Source organism: Alexandromys fortis, unplaced genomic scaffold, assembly GCF_014885135.2.
Source record: "Alexandromys fortis isolate MF-2015 unplaced genomic scaffold, M_Fortis_MF-2015_v1.1 scaffold_75, whole genome shotgun sequence".
In the NCBI taxonomy this organism is placed as follows: domain Eukaryota; kingdom Metazoa; phylum Chordata; class Mammalia; order Rodentia; family Cricetidae; genus Alexandromys; species Alexandromys fortis.
The window spans coordinates 3,510,154-3,527,396 of NW_026067956.1; the positions used below are offsets into that span (position 1 = coordinate 3,510,154).

A 17,243-nucleotide genomic window follows, 5' to 3' on the forward strand; every position below is an offset into this window, starting at 1 on the left:
AGCAGGGCCGAAACACCTCTTTCCTGGGTAAGCAGTGTAGCCGATGAGATGCTTGGAAATGGGAAGTGGCCTGCTTCACGAGTGAAGCCATTTGCTACCCACTCAGGGACACAGATAAAGCAAGGTGACAGATGTGACTTCTCCTATAAACTGTACAACGGGTAGCTTGGCTTTTTAAAGCACCACATCAGATTTCAACAACTGTGGGCACTGTGAGAAAGAATGGTAGGAAAAGATCCACCAACTCAGAGACTCGATGGATGATGGACTCTGTTATCAAATTAGGTCGCTACAGAAATACTTCCCTGAACTATTGTATACTTAAAAATGGACAAAACGCCCAGGGATACCATCAGTGAAAGAGCAGTCTAGCATGCAAAACAAAAAGCTACCAGAAGAGTTGAAATGGTAAAATCTGTGTTACAGATACTTTATGAATGTAATTGTTACTGGTGGCATAAAATCCTAGAACATATATACATACTGGGTTATTTTTACTTACTGGATTTTCCTCAACTCTTAACTGAATATTATAAATTTACAGATATAAGCATTTCAATAAAAACTATTCACAATTCTTTGACTATTTTTCAACTTCTAAAATTTATGTGTTTGAGAATTTTTGTGAATTTTCATGTGGGTGCCTGTGAAGGCCCCAAGGGGGAGTTACATGTGGTTGTGGGCCTCCTAACAGAGGTGCTGGGAACCAACTCCAGTCCTCTACAAGAGCAGCACGCGCTCCTAACTGCTGTGTAGACATCTCTCTGGCCTCTCTTTACTATTGTTTTTTTTTAAATATTTATCTATCTATCTATCTATCTATCTATTTATTTATTTATTTATTATGTATACAATATTCTGTCTGTGTGCATGTTTGCAGCCAGAAGAGGGCACCAGACCTCTTTACAGATGGTTGTGAGCCACCATGTGGTTGCTGGGAATTGAACTCAGGACCTTTGGAAGAGCAGGCAATGCTCTTAACCACTGAGCCATCTCCTTTACTATTGTTTTTTAAACAGCAAGAACTTGGCTGTTCGTACTGGCCTCTAACTCTGGCTAGGTGAGTCCCCTGTCTTAGCCTCCTAGGTAGCTGTGTAACTCCATCCGTTTGCTCCATATTTTTTATTGTTACATAAACAAGAGTGTCAAATGTGGAACTGGGTCAGAGTCTAAATGTTTTTAGAAATTTAATACCTACTACCAAAATGCTTATGAACTATTTTTTTTTAAATGATTAATTTTTTGAGGCATGTACAAAAGCCTTGCAAAAGTGAACTCAAGAGACAGAAACTGCTGGGTCTGCCTTTGCCAAAGTGTGACAAGTAATTGCTCAGAGTCTGGCATCACACCCTCAACAGTAAGTTAGGCAGGCTAATAATTGGCTAGCAGAGGGCCTGAGCCAGTGCTCAGACCACTGTAGTCACTACCTTTTGCTCTAGGATGGAGTGGTGAGGATTTGTGAGCTCCCCCTGTAAGCTCTCCCTGCTCTCTATTTCTCCTGCATAACTTATTGATTCATTCTACGTGTGTGGGTGTTTGTCTGCATATACACCATGTGCATGCCTGGTGCCTGCAAAGGCCAGAAGAGGGCACTGGATCCCCTGCAAGTGAAGTTACAGATGGCTGCGAGCTGCCAAATGGGTGCTGGGAATTGAACCTGGTTCCCTGAGAGAGCAGCCAGTGTTCTCAGCTGCTGAGCCATCTCCCACAGGAGGCACTGCAGCTCCACAGCACTTCTGCCCACACAACGTCTTGATTAATTATCTGCAATTATTGATCTGCTGTGTTTGCAAGCCAGACTGCAGGTGAGTGGAGGTAAGGGTTACATTTGCTTTACTGACCCTCCACACACACATACACTGACACCATCCACACAGAGAACAAGTCAATGCTGATCAACTCAGTGCAGTCTCTACACTAAGTGAGACCTCAGAGAAAGATCTAGGTGCAAGTATCCATTTAACAAAAGTTAAAATTCTCATTGTGACCATTTGAAGATGCCTATCTGCACAGGACTTTCCTGGTTTTCTCAGCTGCTTTTGAAATAGCCACAATATTTCTTTTGGTTCTCCTAAACAGTAAATAAGGCTGTGTTTAATTGCTTGTGAATCAGAAGGCTTTGGCAGGTTCTATTCAAACCTTATTATTTTTCATGTTTATGTTAATTAAAACAGTTCTTGGGCTGGGCATGGTGGCTCACTCTAGTAATTCAAGTAAGGTTGAGGCAGACTTGGGAGGTTGAAGCAGGAGGAGTTTGAGACCAGCTTGAGTTACACAGCAAGATCTTACCATTCAAAACAAAAATCATAAAAATAAAGAAGATATTACTGATGCTATTAACTTACAGTGGTCAAAATAGTTTCCCTGATTTGCTCAGCTCAATTTAGAGCTTATAAAAGAAAACCAGCAGAGGGAGCAAAGAACACAAAATTAGTTTCCTAAATCTTCACTGATTGGAAACTGCAGTTGTTGGGATGGTTCCATCCCTACTCCACATCTCTGTATGACTCTCTACAATGTAAGAGACAGTGATGGGGTGAATGGCCATGGCTCCCAATGATAGAGAACAGTGAGACCAATGGCCATGAATCCCCAAGAATGAGAACAATCAGACCAATGGCCATGGCTCCCCAAGAATGAGAACTATCAGACCAATGGCCACGGCCCCCCAAGAAAGAAAAGAAAATGATGAGGAGAATCATAATGGCTCCATTCACAAACACTGAAGATCTATGTGTGGGTCAGGTCTCAGTTGATGAGACACCTCCCTTCTCTAATGGATCTGGCTTTGGTCTTTGTTTGGTTCTTCATAAAAACCCCTTTCTAGAACTTGGAACTACAAGGCATAGACGAGGCCTCCTACATAGAATACTGAGAACTGTGCCTCCAATGTAGCTGAGCAAGCTGTGCTGCTGCCAACTGTTGCAGCTCCTCTCTGCCAGAAGTTAAAGCATCTCCATCACCTCATGTGAGCTAGCAACCTTCCTGAGCCATGCCATCTGCCTCAGAGGTACTTCATGATAAAAATGAGAGAATGCTTTAAACTATGAGAAAGATGAAGACCCGACACCTAAGTGACCGTTTATATTGCAGCAGGCCTGCGGAAAACACAAGACAGTCATAGCAGTCAACAACGCAGAGGGCAGGAACACCTTTGCAGTAACAAATGACCTATGTACCCCTTAAATAACAACCTAAAGTGGGAGCTTTCTAATTTCTATCAGCAAACAGGCAGATGGAAAGGTTTCTATCCAGCCATGCTAAACTCTGTCCTGCCAGCATCTCATGCCCATCTGCTTTTCCTTTCGCTGGGCAATCTCCCCCTCCCACTCCCTCCCCACACCTGCAAATGCTCCTTGCTCCTTTTCTCGCTCCTATGCTCCTATTCTGTCTCTGCCACAGCTGCCACTGGTCCAGCAGGAACCGGCATAACTGGCTGGATCCAGGAGGCAGCTGTTTCAGTCCCAGCCCTCGTTGCCCATGCGGCACTAAGTAATTTTCCTATCTACTTCATGTATGAAACAGTATGTGAATGGTGTGGTCACACAGATGTGATTCTGTTTTAAATGTATGTTCTACACATCTTCTATGTCCCTCTTATTATTTGTATTTGTTTAAAATTTCCATTGTGGCTTTGAAAATGTGGGTTTCTCTGTGCAATATGTGACCTCCGCCACCTTGACTAAGCGCAGAGCAGGTAACCAAGTCCCCATCTTTGCCTCGTCTCACCAGTTACTTAAGTTTTTGTCTCTAAATTCCTCTTACTGACTCTGTTACATGTATGTTTTACACGGTGACATGCTTTTGGCAGGGTCCACCAGAGCATCCACTTCACCTAACTCCTGTTTAATGTGTGTGTGTGTGCATGCATGTGACTTCTGAGTTAACTTTATGTGTGAACATGTTAGCTTTAACTCTGTGTATATATGTGTATGAAACTTAAATTCAGCTGTGTATGTTTTTACCTGTACTATCATGAATGATAACAATCTTCAACTTCCTACATTGTACCCTGAACCTATCCACTCCTCCCCTTGCTCCCCTTCAGCACCCCATTTTAAGAGACGGTTTCTGGAGTTAGGGAGATGGCTTCGCAGTTAATAGTGCATGCTGTTTTTACAGAAGATCAGAATGTTACAACTCTAGCTCCAGGGGATTGGGTGCCTGTTTCTTGGCTTCATATTCATTATGGTTTCTCAAGGATGCCAAAGGAAGTCGGGTGTGTGTGCGTGCACATGCATTAGGGATCTGAAGGGACTGTGGCTTTCGTTCTGGCCTCTCCTTCAGGCAGCCTTGGAGGGGTGAGCAGCAGCGTCAGTGCTCTGAGCGTGGACTCTTGGGTCTCTGTGCTCTCACCGCTAGCATTCTCCTGGACGTCCTGGACGACCTCTTGCTCTCCCCAAAGAATTCAACACTCACACATTCCCTAGGATTTCAGGTCAAGCAACAGCTTCTCTGAATGCCCCCTCCTTCCGAGTTAGCTACCTGTGCTTTTGCTCTACTTCAGAAGTCCCTGGGGCTTCTTTTCCGGGCCTCTTGTCACCAGGCACCATTACAGCAGAGCTTGGCTCTCACTGGGCTCTGAGGAATCTGAGGACAACAGCTGTGCTTTTCTTTCTGACTGAGTATCCACTGAGACCAACACCGTGGAGCAAAGGCTCAGGAGAAGAGGATTCTGGGAATGGCCAGAGGCAGAAGGCAGAGGAGAAAGGCTAGGTCACAGGTGTGAAAGGGGAGCAGTAACTGCAGGGAGGGACAGCCACCATGGATAATGCTGCACAACAAGGTCTTCAACACATCCCAGAAGACCCTCGGTTACCTCAGGGAGAGCAAGTCAAATGAGATAACAGAGGCAAACCAGATGTTTACCTCTAGGCTGGACGGTAAATAGAAGGTGAGTCCCTGGACCCTGGAGCCACCAGGGGAATGGCAGTCTTTCTAAGAACTAGCTGCTAGTCTGCAGGCAAACAAGCCCTTTCCAAATGGAGAAGAAAAAAAAACCCTCAAAAACAACAAAAAAGGATGAATCTTAGTAGTAGAGTGAAAACCATCCAATTGTAAATGGAGAAGTACTTAAAGATCACACTTTTGTGACACACTAGGAGAAATCACAGCAAGAACTGAGGTCACGTGATGGGGGAGGGGCTGCCATCTAAGGGTAGAGGCTGCAGCTTCACAAGATGAAGTGCTCTGTGATGGCCGTGGTGATGGTAGCACACTAACAGCAATATCTTTAACTCCACCAAACAAGATGGTTAAAGCTGCAAATTCTATGTTCTGCAAGTCTTGGAATTTAAGAACAGAATTAGAAGAGCAATGGGAACAGCTACAGGAGGATATGGGGTTGAGAGGGTTCGTTTGTTTCTTGAACAGAGAAGCAAGAAATTTAAGTGTGATAATAAAAGGGGAGGAGCTGTTGCCTGAGGGGAGTCTATCTTGCTGTAAGGATCCTAAGAATTAGCCTGGGTCTGGAGGAAGGCTGGCTCCCATACAGAGTGAGAAGAGACAAAGAAAAGTCTGTTTAGGTATGCTGCAGAGTATAGAATCGGTAAGAAATAAACCATTTAAAAGCTATGACAGCTTCTGAAGGAGGTGGCTGGAGGACAGGAAAAAGAAAAGGTGGTTATGAGGCTGGCATGGGGAGTGTTCTGAGGACAGCAGAAGGAAAGCAGCCAGCCTGAGACCCGGCTAGGAAATCACGCCCTTGCAATGGTGTCGATGGTCTAAATCTCAAGAGTGACCTGAAGATGGGGCTCTTGGTTCGCACAAGCAACGAATGTAGATTATTCTTATTATCAAGATTACCAAGAAAGGATGCTATTAACTGAAGACACAGGCACTGGGAAGCATGTGGCAAAGGAAGGAGGTACTGGAGCCTAGACACACAGGTCAGATCTATGGAGCTGGAGCTACAGGCAGTTGGGAGACACCCCATGTGGGATCTGAGAATTGAATTCGGGTCCTTTGAAAGAGCAGCAAGCACTCTAAACTGCTGAGCCATCTCTCTGGCCCTCTTACCACCCCGCCTCTGCAAATCCCTTATGACTAAATGGGCATCATTTAAATAGCACCCTTTCCCATCTACTTTTATTTATCTATGACATCCAGATGGAGTGTTATCTCTATACTAGAGCATGGGTTATTTACAAAAAAGAAACACACACATACATACGTGCACGTGTGCGCGCACACACACCAAAGCCCACTAGCAACCATAAAACCAGGCAGTGGCACATTTCCTCAAAATGAATATTTTCTGGAGCCAATGACATTCCATAAAATAAAATGCCAGTATTCATTACTGTCATCGATTCCAGTCTTCCCAGGGCTACGAATGATTATTGTTTATCTTGCAGAGATGATCCTGAGCACATTAGTGATGTTATAAATTCAAGGACCCAACAGGAAAGATGAATCTGTACTCTCTTATGTAGTCTCGCTTCTTCCCTTTTCCTCTGTCAGGATGTAGGAATCTTCTTGCACACTGTCTTCGTACTTCAAGCATGACAAGGACAAGGGTCCTGCCAGTCTCCTGGGTTTTGAACCATGGTCACATGTCTCAAGCACCCCTTCAACACATGCCAGCACTGACTTTCTCCACAGCAACACAAAAGCCAGCTCTTAACATTCTTTTTTTTAAATTATTTATTTATTATGTATACAGTGTTCTATCTGTGTGTATGCCTGCAGGCTAGAAGAGAGCACCAGCCCCCATTACGGATGGTTGTGAGCCACCATGTGGTTGCTGGGAATTGAACTCAGGACCTTTGGAAGAGCAGGCAATGCTCTTAACCACTGAGCCATCTCTCCAGCCCAGCTCTTAACATTCTTAAGAGAGAGTGGTTTCTCTTCCATTTGAAGGATGGAGAGAATGTTTCGGTGTTATCTCTTACTGAACCATTTTACAATCAGCTAAGCACACCTGTATCCTCTGTGGTTTTAACCAAGCCCAGGTTGTTCTCTGCAACCTTCAAACACGGGAGCACCAGAATAAGCTGCAGGTGATGGGAGCCTTTGCTCGGATCTTACCTGTGTGCCCTCTGAAGGACGTTAGCAGTGTGCAGTTTTCTTGTTCCAGTTTGAGGATGGTGACTTGGCCCGAGTGATCACCAATAAACACATGACGGGTTTCAACATCAAATCTATCATGTAATCGTTAAGGACTGTAAAGTGGGGATTTATGAGAGTAAGAAACAAAACGTCTAAAGTAGTTTAACAAGGAATGTTCACGGCCATACTAGCAGAACTTGAAGAGAGGACCTGGGAGACTGAAAGGGGACTTAAGAAAATGAAGAACATACAATATTGCTAGATAGTCAGACACAACATGACTGAGCTGTCATTTATCATATTAATTTACACATCTAATATAACCACAATAAAAATATCAACCTGTTTTCTGGAGCACGATATGTTCTTTCCAAATTCCACACAGAAAAATAAATAGAAGGAAGAAGATACAATAATACTTTGAAAATCAAAACAGCATTTAATAGGAGGCCATGTCTACCAGATATGAAAATATGCTATAAAGTTTTTTCGTTGTTATTGTTGTTGTTTAGAGAGGGATGGTAAAATATGCTCTAATGAAAACACCTTCTCAGCACGTTTAAGTTTCAAGGCCTCTGTGTTCTAACCTGCAGCTGCTGTAAGGTCAGGGCTTACAGTAATGCCTCCTGCTCTTCAGGCATTAAGAGCTCATGGCTGCCAACTCCTCCGTGCTGGGCAACTGGTGGGAGCTCTCCGCTGAGGTCCTTATGGCAGCTGGCCAGTCACTGCTCGGCCATCTTCAATTATGCATCCCTGAAGGGAGTCTGGAGTGGGGCTTACACTTTTTCTGATTCAAGCACGTATATTTGGGCGAGGTGAACCCTCACCATATTTTTCAAGATCTGCAAATGAAAGTGAAACACTTCATCTGGATTTTTTTTATTGTTGTTCTGATTTTTTAAATTTGTACTTATTATTTTTTCATATAATATATTTTGGTCAGTCTTTGCCCTTATTGCTGTGGTAAATCAGTGAGGAATGTACAGATGAGATTCTATGACCTGATCACAGTATGTCGTCTGCCTGGGAGGGCTGCTGACCTACTGAGTGCAAAATCCCCGCCTTTTAGTTTGGTGATTGCTCTCTTTAGAGGAAGTGTCTGCTAAATGTCTGGCCTACAATCAGATACTCAAGACAACACAGAAACCCATTTTACTTTGTTTTCAATCTGGAGGATTTTTTTTAAAATTTTATTTATTATGTATACAATATTCTTTCTGCGTTATGCCTGAAGGCCAGAAGAGGACGCCAGACCCCTATTACAGATGGATGTGAGCCACCATGTGGTTGCTGGGAATTGAACTCAGAACCTTTGGAAGAACAGGCAATGCTCTTTACCTCTGAGCCATCTCTCCAGCCCAATCTGGAGGATTTTTATCTTCTAATTTTATGTATTTTTATTATTTTAGCATGTGTATGCACACGCATGTAGACACACGCATGTGCACCCGTGGAGGCCAGAGAAGTCATCATGTCAGTAGGAGCTGTAGCTTCTAGCACTGGTGAGCCCTCCCCTCAGCAGCTGGTGCTGAGATCTGAACTCCAACCACACAAAAGAATGGCAAGCTCTCTTAACTCATGAACCATTTCTCCAGAACTGCAGACTCCAGAAAGCAGTGATTTGACATAAGCCCTGCCATTTGTGTGGTCCCGACAGAGCAGGCCCCTCTTACTGGTTACTGATGGGAATTCCTAACAGCCCAAGTCCCCGAGACACTTGTCTAGCAAAGCCGACCTGCAGAGATACAGAGACAGCACAACAAACTGAAACAAAGATAAACCCTTTCTGCCCATGTCGCTTTTGTCGGTCTTATCACAGCAACAGGAGACGAATCTAATGCAGCCAGGGAGCTCCCGCCACAGGAACACAGTGCCTTTGGTGTTGCAGAATACTGAAGGAATTTTAGGGCAATCACATTCCTCTGTAGGACAACACGATGGTGGGCACATTTATTCAGATCCATACACCACACAATGCGCAACAGCAAAGAAAGCTAGGGATTCTGGGTGAGAATGACGTATTACCTTTAGTTATTTGTCTCATCCCATTTCGTTTGTTTTGTTTTGTTTTTTTTTTTGATATTTGGTTTTTTGAGATAGGGTTTCTCTGTGTAGCTTTGGAGCCTGTCCTGGAACTCACTCTGTAGACCAGGCTGGTCTCAAACTCACAGAGATCTGTAGTGGAAGCAGCAGGGCTGCGTCCCCGGCACCCCACCGCCCGCATGGCTAGCTTATGTCCAGAAATAATTACACGGAAACTGTATTCTTTTAAACACTGCTTGGCCCATTATGTCTAGCCTTTTCTCGGCTAATTCTCGCACCTGGACTAGCCCATTTCCAATAATCTGTGTAGCCCACGAGCTGGCTTACCAGGAAAGATCTTAACCTGTGTCTGCCTGGAGTGGGAGAACCATGGCGACTCCTTGACTCAGCTTCTTTCTCCCAGCATTCTGTTCTGTCTACTCTGCCTACCTAATTTTCTGTCCTATCAGAGACCAAGCAGTTTATTACTTAACCAATAAAACAATAGATAGAAAGATGACCCTCCTCCATCAGAGATCCGCCTGCCTCTGCCTCCTGAGTGCTGGGATTAAAGGCGTGCACCATTATGCCGGGAGTCTCATCTCACTTGTAACAAAATATCTGACCAAAGCAACTTAGGTAGTGTTTACTGTGACTCCCAGGTCCAGGGGATATAGTCCACAATGGCAGGAAAGTCCAGTGTGACAGGCGCAGGAGGCAGCTGACCACACTGCCTGTGGTTAGTAGGCAGACAGCGAGGATGTGCACAGTTCACTTTCTCCTCTCCATTCAGTGTGTGTGTTTGTGTGGGGTGCTGCCCATGAAATGCCACCACTCACATTTAGGGCATGTCTTCTCATGGCAATTAACCTACCCTAGAATCCTTTGCAAGGATGGTTTTGTGTAAACACTCTGAGATCGCAGAGCAAATCTCCCATGTTGCAGGTAAATTCCTTATGACAGAGATGCTGTAAAGGAGGTGAAACATTCCATCCTGCAGGGACGTTTAATGTTTAATGCCCTAGGAAGTGAAGATTCTGGGAGAACCTGGAAGACTGGATTCACTCAGTCCCTCCCTCCCCAGCACACAGAAGCTGTAAGGACAGCAGAGAGCCACTTCCAGAGCAGTGTATGGCAACACAGTGACAAACACAGCTGTGTCCTAGAAGACATCCAGGGCATCTGAACTGCAGAAGAAACAGAAACTAAGGAGAAAAGAAGCAGTGACCAGCAAGGCACCTGGAGGAGGCTCATCCCGAGCTGCCTGAGATAGCCTCAAACTGCTGAGCTGCCTGCAGGTTGTGCTGTGTGGTCCAGGTTTCCAACTTTCATGAGATGTCATCTGGCTGGAGTGGATTTTTGATACACGGCTATCACTGAGTAATCTCTGCTCCTGTAAATAATCCCTGGCCCAATAAAACTCACTGGTTCACCAAGATGAACTCTGGTGGCATCCTTACTTTGGTTTGTCTTTTGCCCCCTACCTGAGGTGAAAAGACAACTGCTCACATCTCCCCAGGAAGAGTGTCACATAACTCATGATTACAGCTTTGTTTCCATGGTGATTTTAAAGCCCACAAGTTGATAAAAGTTGCACATGCCAACATAGGTTTATGAATTGTAACACATGGGGGAGAACTGGAAATCTCAGTATTTAATTGTTTTCTGTGAATCTAAAACTGCTATAAAATATCCTAGAAAATAAAAAAAAACTATGAAATAAGATAGGGGTGTTGCGGGAGGTCCTTCCGCCCCTCCAACTAATAGCTGCTGTGATACCAGCCCATTGGGGCGTGGTCTCTCTCCCTTTAAAAAAGCGGCTATTTCCTCTGCTCGCTCTCTTCACTTCCTGCTCCGCCGGAGACTAGACTCCCTTCCTGGTTGTGCAGATGGCTGTTGTCTGGGACGGTGAGCTGTAAGTTTTCCCCTTTAAATAAATAACACCCTATTAATCATAACTCCAAACTGGTGTGGCCTTGTTCGTGACTTACGCCTTCATGGGGGAAAGTCAGGAATGCAGCTCAATGGTAGTGATTGTCTGTCATTTGTGAAAGCTTGGGTTTGGTCATCAGCAACACATACAAACAGACACAGGTACAAACACAAACACACACACACACACACACACACACACACACACACACACACCACTATATGACTCTTACTATCCAAAGAAGGAACTGATGGAGGAAGGTCATTGAGCAATAAAGAAACTGCTTGGCTGGCCCTGATAGGTTAAAGCATAGGTGGGAGGAGTAAACAGAATAGAATTCTGGGAGGAAGAGGAAGTGAGGTCAGACTCTGCTCTGCTTCCAGAGAGACTCGACAGCTCTGCTCTCTGGAGCAGAGACGCCATGCTCTGCTCTCCTGATAGCTCTGCTCTCTGAGGCACACGCGATGAAGCTCCGACCCAAGATGGACATAGGTTAGAATCTTCCCGGTAAGCGCACCTTGGGGTGCTTACACAGATTATTAGAAATGGGCTAGTCCAGGTGCAAGAGTTAGCTGAGAAGAGGCTAGATAGAAATGGGCCAAGCAGTGTTTAAATGAATACAGTTTGTGTGTTGTTATTTCGGGCGTAAGCTAGCCAAGCAGCCGGGGTGCTGGGGACGCAGCCCTGCCGCTACTTATTTCAACAAGGAACATATTTTATATGTCAAATATTTTAATATTTAAAAATGAAATTTATTAAAATATGTTAAATTTTATTAAAATATATTCTTTTAAAACCTACACAACAACAACAACACAAACCCTAAGGGTTTCTAACATTACAAGAAAAAAAATGGCAGGATAATAACTCTCTACCTAAACTAGCCGTTAAGGAAAAAGAGTTAGTCAGATGTGGTGGTATAGGCCTGTAGCCCCAAATACTCAGGAGGCTGAGGCAGGAGGATAGAGATTTGAACAGGCTAACTATACAATAAGTTTCAAAACAGCCTGGGCTGTGTATCAAGACCTGTCTCAAACAAACACCAAAGCACAAAATGACAAAATTACAAGAATGATGAGTACCTTTCTTCTACAATAATTTCCTACAAGGGTAAATATACAGCACGAGTTAGTAAGGAGACTCAGACACTTCCAACTAGCATGCGGGAAAAAGAGGATAGGACTAGAAAATGGCCACTTTGCACCTTCATGAGGGAAATGACTCAGCTAAAGCTTGGCCACTAAACAGAACCTTAACAGAAACGCTGGCGGGGGCTGGGAGCTAAGTCACTGATTTTCCTGGGACAAGAGGAGGGCAACAACCCCAATCTCTAAACCACTGCAGTCCCTGGAGTCGTGAGTTGTGCTCAGATTGAATGGAAGATGACGACCCAGTTTTCGGGGCTCCTGATGGGAAGCATGGGGTGAAGCAAAAGAACCATCACCATGAGGAAGGACAAAAGGCTAAACATACACAGAATCGGGGGGCAGGCAGATGAACAAAGTATGTGATGTCGATGGAGGTGGAGGGGTCAGTTAAGAATGAGGACTATCTAGAGAGCAAATTCAGAAGCTTCCAGAGACAGTGGGAACTGTTCCAGAGGAGGAATCAAAACACTTGACAATGTCTAGACGAGGCGTAGTGTCCACATCCAATTTCAAACAAATCTATTACAAAAAGTGACTTGCAAAGCAAGCACAAGCTGAGAATAGAGGATTTAGAACTATGAGGGATTAATAATTTCCCAAGGTAACTCTATCTTTGTGATTATGAACAAATATTTAGTTTTAGAGATTCATAATGAAATACATTTAGTTAAAATGACATTAGGGTCTAGAATTTGCTTCCGAATTTGTGACAAAGGGGGGCCAAAGTATCAACAGTGGATGTGAATTACGGATAAGTGTCATTAAAATATTTCTGGGGCAGTGGTGGTACTGCAAAGATACTCAGGAGCAAGGGCTGGCGCTGTGGCTTGAAAACAGGAGCTGTTAAGATGAATTTGGTGGGGCATGCAGTTTCTGGAAAGGGCTGTCCAAACTAACTCTCTCTCTCTCTCTCTCTCTCTCTCTCTCTCTCTCTCTCACACACACACACACACACACACACACACACACACGGGCTTCTGATAACCAATAACATGATTCTCTGCTTGGAAAACAGTCACAACATGAAGGTGACTTTTGGAACTAGTGGTTATAATCTTAAACAAATGTTAATATAGTCAAGGCAAGTTGAACTTCAATTTTTGTTTTTCATTTTCAGATAGTTTGAAAAGTTATCTTCTTGATGGCGTATGTGTGTCTTTGCTCGACCTGCCTGGTTTGGCTAGAGTAAGACACAGATAAATGGAAGTTGCACCATTACATGGCCTGTGGATGCTGCCGCTCACCAGAACAAGCCACAGGATGCTATCAGTTCTGATGTCCAAGAGAGAAGGGGACAAGGCAGAAGTCCATGGCAGAATACCTCAGAAACAGAGGTCCCCTTCCAGGCTTCGGCTGGCTCATCTGACGCCTGAGGACGTTGCCTCTAGGTGTTGTGCTGCCCTGTCAAGGACAAGCTCCCTCTCCTTGTTAACTTTGTCTCTGGTCTTGATCACTCTCCCCCTTTACAACCTTCCACCAAGATGGGCCCTCATCTTGCCCTTCTAGTGAGAGAATACCGGCAGCACTAGCCTCTGTGCACTCATAAACACACCCACTGCCACGCAGGCGCAAGGTGATGATGGCAAACTGCTGTGTTATTGACAACTGACTAGACACTTTGTAAGCACAGAGATAAAACGCCAAAGCAGGTCCCCTGCTCCTGCATCTGTGAATGGTGTTGATTTCCGGGTCCTGCCTCACTAGTCAGAATTGGAGGATCCACCTTTTATACCAGAGAACTTTCTTCCTTGCCGTGGGAGAAACATGCCACGCACCAATTGATGCTAGGTTTGTCAGAGCCCAGCAGCAAGAACTGAGGCTTCTCTGGTATTAGCAGGTACCCACCCCAAGCACATGGACTGACAACTTGGGAGAAAGAACTTCACACTATGGATTCAGAGTTTCATGCCTGGAACAAAGTCTGCAGGATACCATCTAGAAGGCAGCTAGCTCACTGGTCCCCGGCATGGCAGCCTGTCAAGAGATATTTATAATTAATTTATTATTATTAGTGTGTTCCATAGTGTATGTGTGGACTAAGAGGTCAACTTCCAGTAGCTGGTTGTTTCCTTCCAGCATGAATTCTGGAGACTGAACTCAGTTCCAAACGTGTGCAGCAAGCACATCTACCTGCTAAGCAATCCCAATGTTCCCCAAAATATTCCTAAATGAACAGAAATCTCATGGTCTACTCTCTAAGCACCAATGGGGTATTTATAAGGTTGGGGGGGGTTCCTATTAAGGAAATAATTTGTTTATTGAAACCAAATGTATTTTGTTGATGGTTGTAGCCCTGTGGATCACAGTGCTGACACCTGAGGACCACACTGTGGACTGTGTCCTGTCTGAGTGTCAGAACTCGGTCATAGCAGTCAGCAGGCCTGTTACCTTACTTCACCCCATTTATGTGGGAACCCCCCCCCCAATACCTTGTACCTTAAGAAGGTCTCTGAGCATCTTTTTTCACACACGGAAAAACAGTAAATAAAAAATAGAAAACAATGCACATATCCCAAATTTCTATGCATCAAAGAGAAAGGGATTTTGTTCAGCAAAGGATACTGCAGGCCCGAGGCCACAGCACTGGTGCGGTAGCATCCCAGGCGCTGCCCACTCTCGGAGCAATGCCAGGCAAACTGCTTGTCCTGCCCAGTGCTCAGCACCCACTCCAGCTCCAGAACAAACAGGACCATCGTCACTCTGCTCTGATGTGCTGAAAAAAATCAAAAGATGAGAAAATGATAAAGAAAGCATCCTGAAGAAAATGGGAAAATGCAGCCCACTGTTAGATCCTTTCCCCATCCCAGAAGAGGCTGAAGGACACAGCCACCAGGGACAGGACAAAACAACAGCTTTCCTTGGACACTTGTTTTGTTTTTCTTTTCTTTTTTTTAAAAAAAAAATGATCTCTTCACATCCTTGCGTGTGTCCATCCAAGAATTACTTCCTCAGAGAGCTCCCTTCCCCAAAGCTTGGCCAAGCATACTAGGGCTACTGGATCAGTGTGACACAAGACACATTAGGAAAGACATTTACAACACAGTCACGGGTCAGTTTATGTGCACTTCTCCCAAAGGAAAGGTATATTATTTTGTTGGTGGTGGTGAAATCCGATTTTTAAACTCCTAACAAGGTTTTCTGTCAGAACCAAAAGCTTGGAGAATAATTACAAAACAGGGATGGCGGCCATTGAAGGAAAATGGCCCCCAACAGTTTCATCTATTTGAATGCTGGCTCTTCAGTTGGTGGAAATGTCTGGGAAGGAGTCAGAGATGTGGCCTTGGAGGAGGTGTGTCATTGGGGATTGGAATCTCTCTCTCTCTTGCTTGTGGATCAGTAGGGGATCTCTCAGACTGTTACTGCTTCCTTGTCTCTGCTTTGCCATCAGGGACTTTCCCTCTCAAACTATACGCCCCAATAAATGCCTTCTTTTATAAGTTGACTTGGTCATAGTGTTTCACCACAGCAACAGAAAAAAGTAACTACAATAAGAATGAAATACCTGTTTTGCAGAACTCTGTACATGAGAGAGAAAAAAAATCCCATGGTTACTTTATACAACAGCAACCCTATCAGAAGAATTTTCACATCATACAACTTCAGAGTGAGAAGAGACTGCTCACACCTTCTAGCCCTCTCTCTGTTGCTCACCTGGGCAAACAGGTGCAGTGAAGCTCAGTGGTTTGGCTAAGGTCTCATGGTTCTCAGTTACTAAATAAGCTCAGGCAGGAAGAGTGAGTTCTGCTTTCTTGCTATGTGATGCCAGGCAATGGAACACGGTTAAAGAATGAACAAAGACACACTCTGCAGCCTGGCTAGTGGTCTGGTGGGCCGGGAGTACACTCTTGAGTATGGTGAGGTATAGATTTTCCACCTGATTACCAAGCAGCGTCAGACAGTGTGGGTGGCTGTCTGCAGCCCACTGCAGCAAAGCCATCTGCCAACTTCAGGGTGTTTAACACATTCATTTAGTCACTGTGGAGAATGAGAGTGGAGTGTCTGAATCTCTCTCTCTCTCTCTCTCTCTCTCTCTCTCTCTCTCTCTCTCTCTCTCTCTCACACACACACACACACACACACACACACACACACACACACACACCAGCAAAGTAAACCTTAATTTCTATGGCAGTTCTTTTAGTGTCTGGCTGTCAGTGGAAAAACAAACCAAATCTCAAAAACGCAAAACAGTCTAAGAAGAAAGAACTCTTTTACTCAGAAGAAAGCCCTTTGAAGGCATATAGTTATCTCTACACTTCAGAAACTCATAGGAAAATCTGGGCTTGACACCTGGCATTGTGAAGAGAAACTGGGCAGAGAAGGATCCTAGTCTTAGCAGGGGAGCAATCTTTCTCACTGTCAGGCCATCAGGATCTGCAGGCAGCGCCTCACCACGCTGAAGTGCTTTTCTCTTCCCTGGGGTTTCGGAGCTGTAATCAGGATTTCACCAAATGCTTTTCCTGTGTTGCCTTTTCCACCCTGGTGGTGGTGTTGGGGGTAGAAAAGAGCCCTGTGCAGGCCAGGAGAGCTGTCTACTACTGCACTACATCCCTAGCCCTTTCCTGCACTGACATATACCGTAGGGTTTTTCTCCTTTGGCTTGTTGATGTGAGGGACTATCCTGATTTTTGGTTGAACAGCTCTGCGTAGCTGTAATAACTCTTGCTGGGTCATGCTGGAAAACTCATTTATGTATCATCGGTGTACTTGGACTATTCTTTACACTTGTCCTTTCTTGTACTACAGAAAGGAAGTAATATCTTTGGTACTAGTATCAGCTATCAATGGTTGATTTTTAAAAATGAATTTATTGAGACAAAACTCACTACACTTCTGACCTTTTTAGAGATCAGCAATTCCTTGGCTGATAGCATATTCATATTACATGATCATCACCACCTACTTCCGGAGTATTTCCCTCACCCCCAAACAATTCAATTCTCCTTTTCCCTGACTTGAGTCAATATACTTTCTGTCTCTATTGAGTCTCCTGTTCTTGACACTTCACATAAATGTAGTCATATGATGTGGCTTTTGTGTCTGACTTCTTCCACTAAGCATGTTTTTAAGTTCACATGTTACAGCATGTA

General features: G+C 44.4%; 1 protein-coding gene across 2 annotated transcripts in view; it reads right to left on the reverse strand.

The window, feature by feature from the left end:
* Positions 1-17,243, reverse strand: part of Wdfy2 (WD repeat and FYVE domain containing 2) — a 125,731-nt gene that overhangs the window by 18,097 nt on the left and 90,391 nt on the right. For both annotated transcript variants that reach the window (XM_050152181.1, XM_050152182.1), the window contains exons 5-6: positions 14,716-14,866; positions 7,030-7,142 (exon numbers count right to left, since the gene is read on the reverse strand). In XM_050152181.1, coding sequence (XP_050008138.1) covers positions 7,030-7,142; positions 14,716-14,866 — 264 coding nt within the window. The remainder of the gene's footprint in view (positions 1-7,029; positions 7,143-14,715; positions 14,867-17,243) is intronic.